The 12,764-nt window shown below is 41.2% G+C and overlaps 1 protein-coding gene across 2 annotated transcripts in view; it reads left to right on the forward strand.

The window, feature by feature from the left end:
• The window catches only part of LOC112109099 (glutamate decarboxylase 1-like), a 77,431-nt gene that overhangs the window by 53,634 nt on the left and 11,033 nt on the right, over window positions 1-12,764 (forward strand). For both annotated transcript variants that reach the window (XM_024203490.2, XM_026657320.1), the window contains 3 exons: window positions 183-237; window positions 4,039-4,155; window positions 8,264-8,328. In XM_024203490.2, coding sequence (XP_024059258.2) covers window positions 183-237; window positions 4,039-4,155; window positions 8,264-8,328 — 237 coding nt within the window. The remainder of the gene's footprint in view (window positions 1-182; window positions 238-4,038; window positions 4,156-8,263; window positions 8,329-12,764) is intronic.

The raw sequence follows: 12,764 nt of genomic DNA on the forward strand, positions 1-12,764 counted from the left end.
GGAAAATCAGGCTCCTTGTCTTTTGGCCACTGTTTTATATAGGCTGAAAATATGTTGCCACAAAATATAAGTAAACATCACCAGACAGAGTCAACTGAACAGTATGGTAAATGTCAAGAATAACCGAACAAATAACTTAAATTTTCTTCTTTTTTCCCTCCCAACATTCTACAATCATCTAGAGGGAAGATGATTCCATCAGATTTGGAGGCAAAAATACTCAAAGTCAAGAGACAGGTTTGTTTGTTTGTTTATTATTTGTAGCCTTTTGATATTAATATTGAGCTAAATCCAGCAGTCCTCACTCATGTGAAATTGCCAAGGAAGTTAATAGTAGGAACCACATTTTCAAAAGTATTTAACACCCAGAGCTCCAAATGCAATCTCATTTAAATTAATGGGAGTTTTGGCAGAGTGAGGATTGTAGTATTTGCCTGGATTACATAGAAGACATCTTTTAAGTTACAAAATTGTCTTACAATTAAAAGTAGAGAGTCATTGTATCATGGACATGTAGGGCTGGAAGGAACCTTGAATGGTCTTTAAATCCAGCCCCCTGCACTGAGGTGGACCCAAGTAAACCTAAACTATCCCTGACAGGTGTTTGTCCAACTTGTTCTTAGAAACCTCCAGTGATGGGAATTCCTCAGCCTCCCTTGGAAGCCTATTCCAGTGCTTAACTATCCTTAGAGTTAGAAAGCATTTCCTAATATCTAACCTAAATCTTCCTTGCTTCAGATTAAGCCTATTACTTCTTGTCCTACATTCAGTGGAGATGGAGAACAATTGACCCCTGTCTTCTTTGTAACAGCCTTTCACATATTTGAGGATGGCTATCCGGTCCCCCCTCAGTCTTCTTTTCTTAAGGCTGAACATGCGCAGTTTTTTTAACCTTTGCTCATAGGTCAGGTTTTCTAAATCTCTTATCATTTTTGTTGGTCTTCTCTGGACTATCTCTAATTTATCCACCTCTTTCCTAAAGTACAGTGCTCACAGTTGGACATGATACTCCAGCTGAGGCCTCGTCAGTACCAAGTAGAACTGGACAATTACCTCCCATGTCTTACATGCAACATTCCTGTTAATAAACTCCAGAATGACATTAGCCTTTTCCCCCAACTGCATCACATTAATTCATTCATATGCAATTTGTGATCCACTATAACCTGCAGATCCTTTTCAACAGTACTACCACCTAGCCAGTTATTCCCCATTTTGTAGTTGTGCTTTTGATTTTTTTTTCCCCAAGTGTAGTATTTTGCACTTGTCTTTATTGAATTTCATCTTGTTGTTTTCAGATCAATTCTCTGATTTGTCAAGATTGTTAGGAATTCTAATCCTGTCCTCCAAAATCCTTGCAACCCTTCCCAACTTGGTGTCATCTTCAAATTTTATAAGGATGCTCTCCACTCCATTATCCAAGTCATTCATGAAAATATTGAATAGTATCTGACCCAGGACTGGCCTCTGCGGGAACCCACTAGATACACTCTCCCAGTTTGTCAGTGAATCATTGATAATTACTTTGAGTATGGTCTTTCAATCAGTTGTGCATCTGCATTAGAACAATTTCATCTAGTCCATTTTTCCGTAGTTTGCTTATGAGACTCATGTGAGAATGTATCAAAAGACTTACTAAAATCATGATATAGCACATCTACTGCTTCCCCACCATCCATTAGGCCAGTAATCCTGTCAAAGAAAGAAATTAGGTTGGTTTCACATGACTTTTTTTGACAAATACAAGCTGGCTATTCCTTACAACCCTAGTATACTCTAGGTGCTTACAAACTGATTGTTTAATAATTTATTTCAGTATGTTTCCAGTATGTTTCCAGGCTGATTGGTTTATAATTCCCTGTGTCCTCTTTGTTCCCCTTGTTAAAGATAGGTACTATGTTTGCCCATACTTATGTTTGCCCTTTTCCAGGCCTCTGGGACCTCACCTGTCCTCACCAAGTGAGTTCTCAAAGATCCAGATAGTTTTCTAAATACTGTAGGATTAATTTCATCATGCCCTGCCAACTTGAATATATCTAAGTTATTTAAATACTCTTTAACCTGTTCTTTCCCTATTTTGGGTTGATTTCCTTCCCCATTATTGTTAATATTAATTGTATTGAATGTCTGGTCACTATTAACCATTTTAGTGAAGACTGAAGCAAAATAGGTATTAAACACTTCAGCCTTCTAAATGTCATCAGTTATTAGCTCTCCTTCCCTGCTATGTAGAGGACCTATACTTTCCTTTGTATTTCTCTTGCTCCTAATATATTTAGAGAAGCTCTTCTTATTACCTTTTATGTCCCTTGTGCCTCACTTTGTGCCTTAGCCTTTCTGATTTTGTCCCTACATGCTTGGGCTAGTCCTTTGTGCTTGTGTAACCCACACACCTTCTGGGTGTGGTCTCGTGTCCCATTTAGTGGCATCGAGACGACTTAGAGAGCGAGATAAAGTGAGTCTGCTCTACAGCCTTACCTAACAGCCTGTTGGCTTTTAGCTAATGCGGTAGAGGCTCATGCACTAAGCTCCAGAGGTCCCAAGTTCGATCCCGCCCACTAACAACTGGGGTCGGCCGGTGTTACACTCATCCTTAGCAACTTGTTTTCACTTTTTGTAGGATTCCTTTTTGACTCTCAGGTCCTCAGAGAGCTCTTGATGGAGCTGTATTGGCCTCTTCCTATTTTTCCTATCTTTCCTTTGCAACCAGGATAGTTTGCAGTTGTGCTTTTGATATTGCCTCCTTGAGAAACTTCAAGCTTCTCTGAACTCATTTTTCCCTTTGATTTTCTTCCCATCGACCTTATCTATCAGTTCTCTGAGACTGCTGAAGTCTGCATTTCTTGAAGTCCATTGTCCTTATTCTTCTACTCTCACTCTTTCCTTTTCTTAGACTCATGCAATCTATCATTTCATAGTCACTTTCACTCAAATTGCCTTCCACTTTCAGAGTTGCTATCAATTCCTCCCTATTAGTCAGAATCAGGTTTAAAATGGCTGTCCCCCTGGCTATGCCCTCCACTTTCTGAAACAAGAAGTTATTCCCAATACATTCCAAGAACGTATTGGAAATGTTGTGTTTTGCTGTATTACTTTTCCAACAAATGTCTGTGTAGCTAAAGTCCCCCATTACTACCAGGTCTTGTGTTTTGGATATTTCTCTTTTATGTTCTAGAAATGCATCCTCCACCTCCTTTTATTGATTTGGTGGTCTATACTAGATCCTTACCATGACATTACCCCTTATATATTATCCGGAGGCTTTCAACTGGTCTGCTTTTTACCTCGTTTGGGACCTCAAAACAAGTATATATAATCTCGACGTAGCATGAAACCTCCTCCCTTTTTGCCCTGTCTGTTCTTCCTGAACAAGCTGTACTCCCTATACCAATATTCCAGTCATAATATTTATTCTACCAAGTCTCTGTGACACCAATTAAGTCATAATTTATCTTATGTACTAATACTTTCAGTTCTTCCCATTTATTCCCCATACTCCTTGCATCCGAGTATAGACATGTTGAGCAAATCCCCCCACAGATTTTCCTCTTGCTCCTATGAGTCTATTATAATTTTTCATGCTGTGCCCCTCCCCCTTCTCCAACATTTAGCCTTCTATTAAGGTAACTTTTTTTTTACTTACCTGTGGGCTTGTGTCACCTGCTCCTTTTGAACCTCGTTCAAATCCCTTTTCACTAGGTTGGTGAATCAGTGAACAAAGATGATATTCTCTTTTTTTGTCAGGTGGCTCCCATCTTTTCCTAAAGGTACATCTTTTCTGGTTTCATTATTATGGTACTGACCAAACTTTCCATAACATTCACCACCTTCAGGCAGAAACAAAAAATGGAAAATTTCAGTCTCAAATGGGAATTTGGGGAAAGTTGTTAATGTGAAGAAAAGGGGTGATGATGAAAATGTATTGCAACATTAATTATAGAAATAGCTACTGATGATTGATATGAGATGAAAGAAGAACATATTCTCTGAGCTATCCCTTCAGCTAATATGGCCTGAATTATCTTGTATTATTTTCAGGACCATATCCCACTGTATGTCAGTGCCACAGCTGGTACAACAGTGTATGGAGCCTTTGATCCTCTTGACAACATTGCTGACATCTGCGAGAAGTATGGACTCTGGATGCATGTGGATGTAATGCTTTTCAGAAATATTGCTCACAATTATTCTTTTATAGGATTAAAGTCTGGAACTTGTTTCTTTACCTCAGAAAAGAGCATCTGCTTTGAAGGGTTCCAATACAACTAATGTGTATGAATGGATTGTGATGAATAGACATGCTTGAACAAGATACCATCTTGCAGTGAAGGGTGTGCTTGTTTAGAAAGGAAATTAAGTAAATAGCATTTGTTAGCATTCATTCAAGTCTTGGAATAATACAACAAATACTGCTTCAAAATGCATTTTCTTTGTGTCAGACCAGAGCAACTCAAAATACCATAATACACCTCTCTGGCACACAATGAACTATCATTTTGATTAATATTATTCTTTTTATGATGAATCCTTTCTTCTGCATATAATACCACCTTAGTAGTACAGAGTCACTGGGATAAGTACAGTTCCTGGCAAGAGAAGTTGAATTTAAATCACTAGGCCAAATTCTTCTTTCTGATATAGTTGAATGAATAGTAGCTAGTCATATTATTTTTTTACTCTGAAGTAAAATGTGTGAATTTTAGCCAAAATTCTCAGTAGTGGTTGCCTAACTTTAGGTTGGCATCTAAGTGCATATTTAGATCCCTATATTGGTGGCCTGATTTTCTGTTTTTTAAATTGATCAGAGCTGTGAGGTCTTAGCACTTCCTAAAATCAAACCAGTTCTATTTAGATGCCTAAATATTGATTTAGGCCTGACTTTAGGCAATCTTTATTGGAAATTTTGGGTTAAAAATAAGTTGAATTTTGAAGTGTTTCTTTTTCAGTAGGTACAATACTGTGCCACTATAACCAGGTTAAATGTAAATGAAGTCGTTTCAGTTTATTAAACCTTACCCATGCAGTCTAATCTTTGGTAAATATAAAGAGGATTTTCATATAAATTCTTCTTGGAGTTAGTATGCACTGTGGATCAAGATAATTGATGGCTTCGGTTTGCTACTCTAAAGAAAGAAGCTGGTCAAGGCATTTAAAAGAGCATGCAATGAATTAAATATGATGGATCACAGACCTTGAACCTGGGCCCACAGGTAGTGCTCAGGTCCCAGCTGCCACCCAGCAGTTCAAATTGACTTCAGTGTGACAGAATTCACCCTTCGTCCTTAAATGTTGTGATTATCTTATTCATGCATGAAATCACATTAAAGCCAATGGATTATTTGTTTAATAAGGCACAATGAATATGGCTTATTTTTATCCATACTTATTACACTGCTCTACAGCCAAAATGCTTCTGAAATAAATGTAGTCAAACTACTAATTCTGGGTCACTGAGAACGAAAATGATGCTTAAAATTGTTGATTGGCTCTAGTTTTCAAGATATGCTATTGGGTCAGTATATACGACCCTTGACTTGGGAATGGCGGAGGATAAGTGAGTTATAAAGGGAAGGGATCTCAATTTAAACCAAAAATGACTAAAATACATCTTTGACTGGATCTATGAATAAATCTATGACTGGGTTTGGACAGTACATACTTTTTAAGCAAAACAATGAATGATGCAATCTGAAGCTGGTATTGCGTCATACATGATATGAATTGCATCATGTTATTCCTAGAAGTCATGGATGATGCAATCATAACGAAGCTTACATCACTCTGCTGAACAAATTGCCCTATATCAGCTCTAGAAATCATACAGTGTGGTGCTCTCTTATTTGTCAGTGTTTGATTTTGCAAAGGGACACATTTCTGTTTAGCCAAAGTGAGCAGAGATGCCTCGTACTTGTGTGAACAGTGCAGATAACTTCTGCTATGTTTGTGGTGAAGTGACTTTTGCATCACAAAAGCGCAGTATAACCACTATGGTTAAGAAAGCCTATCACCTTTCTTTTGGCTGCAAAATTGGAGATCAGGACAAAAGGTGGGCCCCACACATATGCTGCAACACTTGTGCAACAAATCTTCGCCAGTGGTTGAACAGGAAAAGGAAATCTATGCCTTTTGCAGTGCCAGTGATTTGGAGAGAGCCAACAGATCATACCAGCAATTGTTACTTCTGCATGGTGCCTCCAGTTGGGAAAGGTGTGTCAAAGAAGAAAAAGTGGACTGTGCATTATCCAAATATTCCATCAGCTATACGCCCAGTACCCCACGGAGAAGGACTGCCAATTCCTGATGCACCAGAACCATTCTCACTTGAGTCAGACGAGGAAGAGGAAGAGGATGAAACTTCTGGTCCTGAACCATCAATGTCACAGGACCCACATTTTCTCCCATCCTCCTCCTCTGAAGCACACCTCATAACACAAGGTGAACTGAATGACCTTGTCAGGGATTTGGAACTACCCAAGAGTAAGGCAGAGCTGTTGGGCTCCAGACTACAGCAGTGTAATCTCCTGGCAGGTGATGTTAGGGTTTCCATGTTCCGTGACCGTCAAAAGGATCTTGTCCCATTCTTCTTCATGGAAGGTGATCTTGTAGCCTGCAACAACATCGATGGTGTGATGGCAGCCCTCAACATCGTTCACGATCCAGATGAGTGGAGACTGTTCATTGATTCATCGAAGACGAGTCTTAAAGCTCTTTTACTGCATCATGGCAATGTTTCGCCATCAATTCCAGTTGGTCATGCAGTCCATACGAAGGAAACCTGTGAAGGAAACCTATGACAACATGAAACAACTTTTGAGGTGCATAAACTATGACCAACATCAGTGGCAGCTTTGTGGTGATTTGAAGGTTGTTGCTCTCTTGCTTGGTCTGCAGACTGGATACACAAAGTACTGCTGTTTTCTCTGCGAATGGAATAGTCGTGCAAGAGATTCCCACTACATCAAGAAAGATTGGCCACTCCGACAGTCATTGGAGCCTGGAAGGAAAAGTGTTCAGCATCCACCACTTGTTGAATCAAGGAAGATTTTGTTACCACCCTTACACATCAAGCTGGGTCTGATGAAGAACTTTGTCAAGGCCATTGACAAAACACAAGTAGCTTTCAAGTACCTCCGTGGAAAATTTCCAAGGTTAAGTGAAGCGAAGATAAAGGAAGGTGTCTTTGTTGGTCCTCAGATTCGTGAACTTCTTCGAGATGATGCATTTGACCATGCACTGCGTGGCAAGGAAAAGACGGCATGGAAAGCCTTCCAGTTAGTGGCAATAAATTTTCTCGGAAACAACAAGCAGACAACTACAGGTTGTTGATGGAAAACCCCCTCAAGGCATACAAAAGCCTTGGTTGCAACATGTCACTAAAGATAAATTTTTTGCACTCTCATCTAGATTTTTTTCCACCGAACTGCGGAGCAGTGAGCGACGAGCACGGCGAGCGATTTCACCAGGACATTGCAACAATGGAGAAACGCTATCAGGGCAAATGGAGCCCATCAATGCTTGCAGACTATTGCTGGACAGTGACAAGAGATGCTCCATTTAATGAATACAAGAGACAAGCCAAGAAGCACCGAGTAGACACTGAATGGGACTAAACTACGTACATAATAGTTTTTTGCCCTTTGTTTCGTAATAAATTTTATTTATATAACCCTTTTGCTGATTTTTAAAGTGTTACATAAACAGGACAGGTGAAATATTATCATGTAAAGCAACCATAAACACATGAAAAGACCTAGGTTTACAATTTATGATTAAATCTCTACTATCTACACAATATACATAGACATAAAATGTAAAAACTTAAATATCTTAGAAACAGTAGCCAATCAGTTGTTTTAATTGTCATATTTGAATTCAGCACATTAAAATATATAATAAATAGCACATTTTATCTCTGAAGCAGACGACTTCTCAAAAATTGTAGACCAGTGTTATTTGCAGATGCTATATAAAACTACAGCTGTGGCACAGCACTTTACAATACTCTGTTATATGCCAACAAATGAGCTGAAAATCGTCTTGAATATATGCATTTTGTTCCCTTATTGTCTGTGTGGTGTGACTGGGCGTTGATCTGTTTGTTTTTTCCTTTATAGATTGGATTTCTTGTAACATTTAATGCCTGAGTTGTTTATTTAATAGCTTGTATCTTTTAGAAGAAAATATTTTTGTAACTATCTTATGAAGGATGGAACTTTTCTTCTCTTGTTTTTATTTTATAATGTTAACATCTCATTTTTTACAGGCAGCATGGGGAGGTGGGCTGCTGATGTCTAGGAAACATTCCTTTAAACTTAATGGCATTGAAAGGTGAGCATAATGCATTGTGTGTTTTTATTCAGAGTAAGTCATCTTCCTCCCCTCTCTGTTGTTCTCACCATGTTACTCCCAAATACCTTGAATCCTTCCATTACCACACAACAAACAGCCTCATCTACAAATCCCTAAATAATCTTGCCCCACCACCTCCATTTCTGATCTCATCTCCTCCTTTATAGATTCATAGATTCATAGATTCTAGGACTGGAAGGGACCTCGAGAGGTCATCGAGTCCAGTCCCCTGCCCGCATGGCAGGACCAAATACTGTCTAGACCATCCCTGATAGACATTTATCTAACCTACTCTTAAATATCTCCAGAGATGGAGATTCCACAACCTCCCTAGGCAATTTATTCCAGTGTTTAACCACCCTGACAGTTAAGAACTTTTTCCTAATGTCCAACCTAGACCTCCCTTGCTGCAGTTTAAGCCCATTGCTTCTTGTTCTATCCTCAGAGGCTAAGGTGAACAAGTTTTCTCCCTCCTCCTTATGACACCCTTTTAGATACCTGAAAACTGCTATCATGTCCCCTCTCAGTCTTCTCTTTTCCAAACTAAACAAACCCAATTCTTTCAGCCTTGCTTCATAGGTCATGTTCTCAAGACCTTTAATCATTCTTGTTGCTCTTCTCTGGACCCTTTCCAATTTCTCCACATCTTTCTTGAAATGCGGTGCCCAGAACTGGACACAATACTCCAGCTGAGGCCTAACCAGAGCAGAGTAGAGCGGAAGAATGACTTCTCGTGTCTTGCTCACAACACACCTGTTAATACATCCCAGAATCACGTTTGCTTTTTTTGCAACAGCATCACACTGTTGACTCATATTTAGCTTGTGGTCCACTATAACCCCTAGATCCCTTTCTGCTGTACTCCTTCCTAGACAGTCTCTTCCCATTCTGTATGTGTGAAACTGATTTTTTCTTCCTAAGTGGAGCACTTTGCATTTGTCTTTGTTAAACTTCATCCTGTTTAACTCAGACCATTTCTCCAATTTGTCCAGATCATTTTGAATTATGACCCTGTCCTCCAAAGCAGTTGCAATCCCTCCCAGTTTGGTATCATCCGCAAACTTAATAAGCGTACTTTCTATACCAATATCTAAGTCGTTAATGAAGATATTGAACAGAACCGGTCCCAAAACAGACCCCTGCGGAACCCCACTCGTTATGCCTTTCCAGCAGGATTGGGAACCATTAATAACAACTCTCTGAGTACGGTTATCCAGCCAGTTATGCACCCACCTTATAGTAGCCCCATCTAAATTGTATTTGCCTAGTTTGTCGATAAGAATATCATGCGAGACCGTATCAAATGCCTTACTAAAGTCTAGGTATACCACATCCACAGCTTCTCCCTTATCCACAAGACTCGTTATCCTATCGAAGAAAGCTATCAGATTGGTTTGACATGATTTGTTCTTTACAAATCCATGCTGGCTGTTCCCTATCACCTTACCACCTTCCAAGTGTTTGCAGATGATTTCCTTAATTACTTGCTCCATTATCTTCCCTGGCACAGAAGTTAAACTAACTGGTCTGTAGTTTCCTGGGTTGTTTTTATTTCCCTTTTTATAGATGGGCACTATATTTGCCCTTTTCCAGTCTTCTGGAATCTCTCCCGTCTCCCATGATTTTCCAAAGATAATAGCTAGAGGCTCAGATACCTCCTCTATTAGCTCCTTGAGTATTCTAGGATGCATTTCATCAGGCCCTGGTGACTTGCAGGCATCTAACTTTTCTAAGTGATTTTTAACTTGTTCTTTTTTTATTTTATCTGCTAAACCTACCCCCTTCCCATTAGCATTCACTAGGATAGGCATTCCTTCAGACTTCTCGGTGAAGACCGAAACAAAGAAGTCATTAAGCATCTCTGCCATTTCCAAGTTTCCTGTTACTGTTTCTCCCTCTTCACTAAGCAGTGGGCCTACCCTGTCTTTGGTCTTCCTCTTGCTTCTAATGTATTGATAAAAAGTCTTCTTGTTCCCCTTTATTCCCTTAGCTAGTTTGAGCTCATTTTGTGCCTTTGCCTTTCTAATCTTGCCCCTGCATTCCTGTGTTGTTTGCCTATATTCATCCTTTGTAATCTGTCCTAGTTTCCATTTTTTATATGACTCCTTTTTATTTTTTAGATCATGCAAGATCTCGTGGTTAAGCCAAGGTGGTCTTTTGCCACATTTTCTATCTTTCCTAACCAGCGGAATAGCTTGCTTTTGGGCCCTTAATAGTGTCCCTTTGAAAAACTGCCAGCTCTCCTCAGTTGTTTTTCCCCTCAGTCTTGATTCCCATGGGACCTTACCTATCAGCTCTCTGAGCTTACCAAAATCCGCCTTCCTGAAATCCATTGTCTCTATTTTGCTGTTCTCCCTTCTACCCTTCCTTAGAATTGCAAACTCTATGATTTCATGATCACTTTCACCCAAGCTGCCTTCTACTTTCAAATTCTCAACGAGTTCCTCCCTATTTGTTAAAATCAAGTCTAGAACAGCTTCACCCCTAGTAGCTTTTTCAACCTTCTGAAATAAAAAGTTGTCTGCAATGCAGTCCAAGAATTTGTTGGATAGTCTGTGCCCCGCTGTGTTATTTTCCCAACATATATCCGGATAGTTGAAGTCCCCCATCACCACCAAATCTTGGGCTTTGGATGATTTTGTTAGTTGTTTAAAAAAAGCCTCATCCACCTCTTCCACCTGGTTAGGTGGCCTGTAGTAGACTCCTAGCATGACATCACCCTTGTTTTTTACCCCTTTTAGCCTAACCCAGAGACTCTCAACACTTCCGTCTCCTATGTCCATCTCTACCTCAGTCCAAGTGTGTACATTTTTAATATATAAGGCAACACCTCCTCCCTTTTTCCCCTGTCTATCCTTCCTGAGCAAGCTGTATCCATCCACACCAACATTCCAATCATGTGTATTATCCCACCAAGTTTCAGTGATGCCAACAATGTCATAGTTGTATTTATTTATTAGCACTTCCAGTTCTTCCTGCTTATTACCCATACTTCTCGCATTTGTATATAGGCATCTAAGATACTGGTTTGATCTTTCCTCCCGGTTTTGTCCTGACCCTCCTTTCTCTCTGCCAATATAGCCCACACTCCCTCTCGTCTCCGACCCATCTCCCAGGTCTCCATGTTCCCCACTTACCTGCGGGCTTTGCTCACCTGTCCCCGTCGAACCTAGTTTAAAGCCCTTCTCACTAGGTTAGCCAGTCTGTGTCCAAATAGGGTCTTTCCCCTCCTCGAAAGGTGAACACCATCTCTGCCTAGCAGTCCTTCCTCAAATAGCATCCCGTGGTCTAGGAAGCCAAAGCCCTCCTGGCGACACCATCTTCGCAGCCAGGCATTCACCTCCATGATGCATCTGTCTCTGCCCGGGCCCCTACCTTTGACAGGAAGAATCGAAGAGAATACCACCTGCGCTCCAAACTCCTTCACCCGTACTCCCAGAGCCCTGTAGTCACTCTTGATCCGCTCAGTGTCACACCGCGCAGTATCATTTGTGCCCACATGGATGAGTAGCATGGGGTAGTAGTCAGAGGGCTGGATAATCCTCGACAATGCCTCCGTAACGTCTCGGATACGGGCTCCCGGCAGGCAGCATACCTCCCGAGATGAAATGTCAGGGCGACAGATGGGCGCCTCCGTCCCCCTCAGCAGAGAGTCTCCGACCACCACTACCCTACGTTTCCTATTCGCAGTGGTGGCAGCAGACCTCCCAGCCTTAGGGGTACGAGGCTTCTCCTCCTTTACTGTAGGGGGTGATGCCTTCTTTCCTGTATCAAGAAGAGCATAACGGTTACCTATTACCACAGCGGGAGGGTTCGGAGCAGGGGTGGAGCACTGCCTGCTGCCAGAAGTAACCAGCTGCCAGTGTCCACCCTGAGCCATCTCCTCCTCCACCAGTGGTGTATCAGCAGTCCTGTGTCCTGGGACAGCTACCTCAGCTGTCTCCACATGGACACTGTCCAGGAATTGCTCGTGGATTCGGATGCTTCTCAACCTAGCCACCTCCTCCTGTAGCTCTCCCACCTGCTGCCTGAGAGATTCCACCAGCAGGCACCTTTCACATTGGATGGTCCCCCCAGCCTGGATATCAGTAAGTGGAAATTGCAAGTTACAGTCTCTGCAAAACCACACCAGGATCTGGGTAGAAGCATCCATGCTCAGGCGCTCTGTCTGGCTACAGGCACAGGTGGAGGAGACAGAAGCAGTGCTGGCACAGGTGTTGCGGGTCTTCCTAACCATTGTAAGCCTCCCTCTGTCAAACTCCCGTCTGCAGCCCCCTGTCCGCTGAAAGGGTTGTTTAAGCAAGAAGTTTAAAGTTTTAAGGGGAATAAAGGGAAAACAGATAGAACTGGCAAGGGACCCTCGCCCCTTCCCACTCCCCTTCCAAACTCCCTTGCGAAACTCCCTGTTAGCAGCC

The sequence above is a fragment of the Terrapene carolina genome, unplaced genomic scaffold (genome assembly GCF_002925995.2).
Source record: "Terrapene carolina triunguis isolate 2854851 unplaced genomic scaffold, T_m_triunguis-2.0 Scaffold53, whole genome shotgun sequence".
Classification (NCBI taxonomy): Eukaryota; Metazoa; Chordata; order Testudines; family Emydidae; genus Terrapene; species Terrapene triunguis.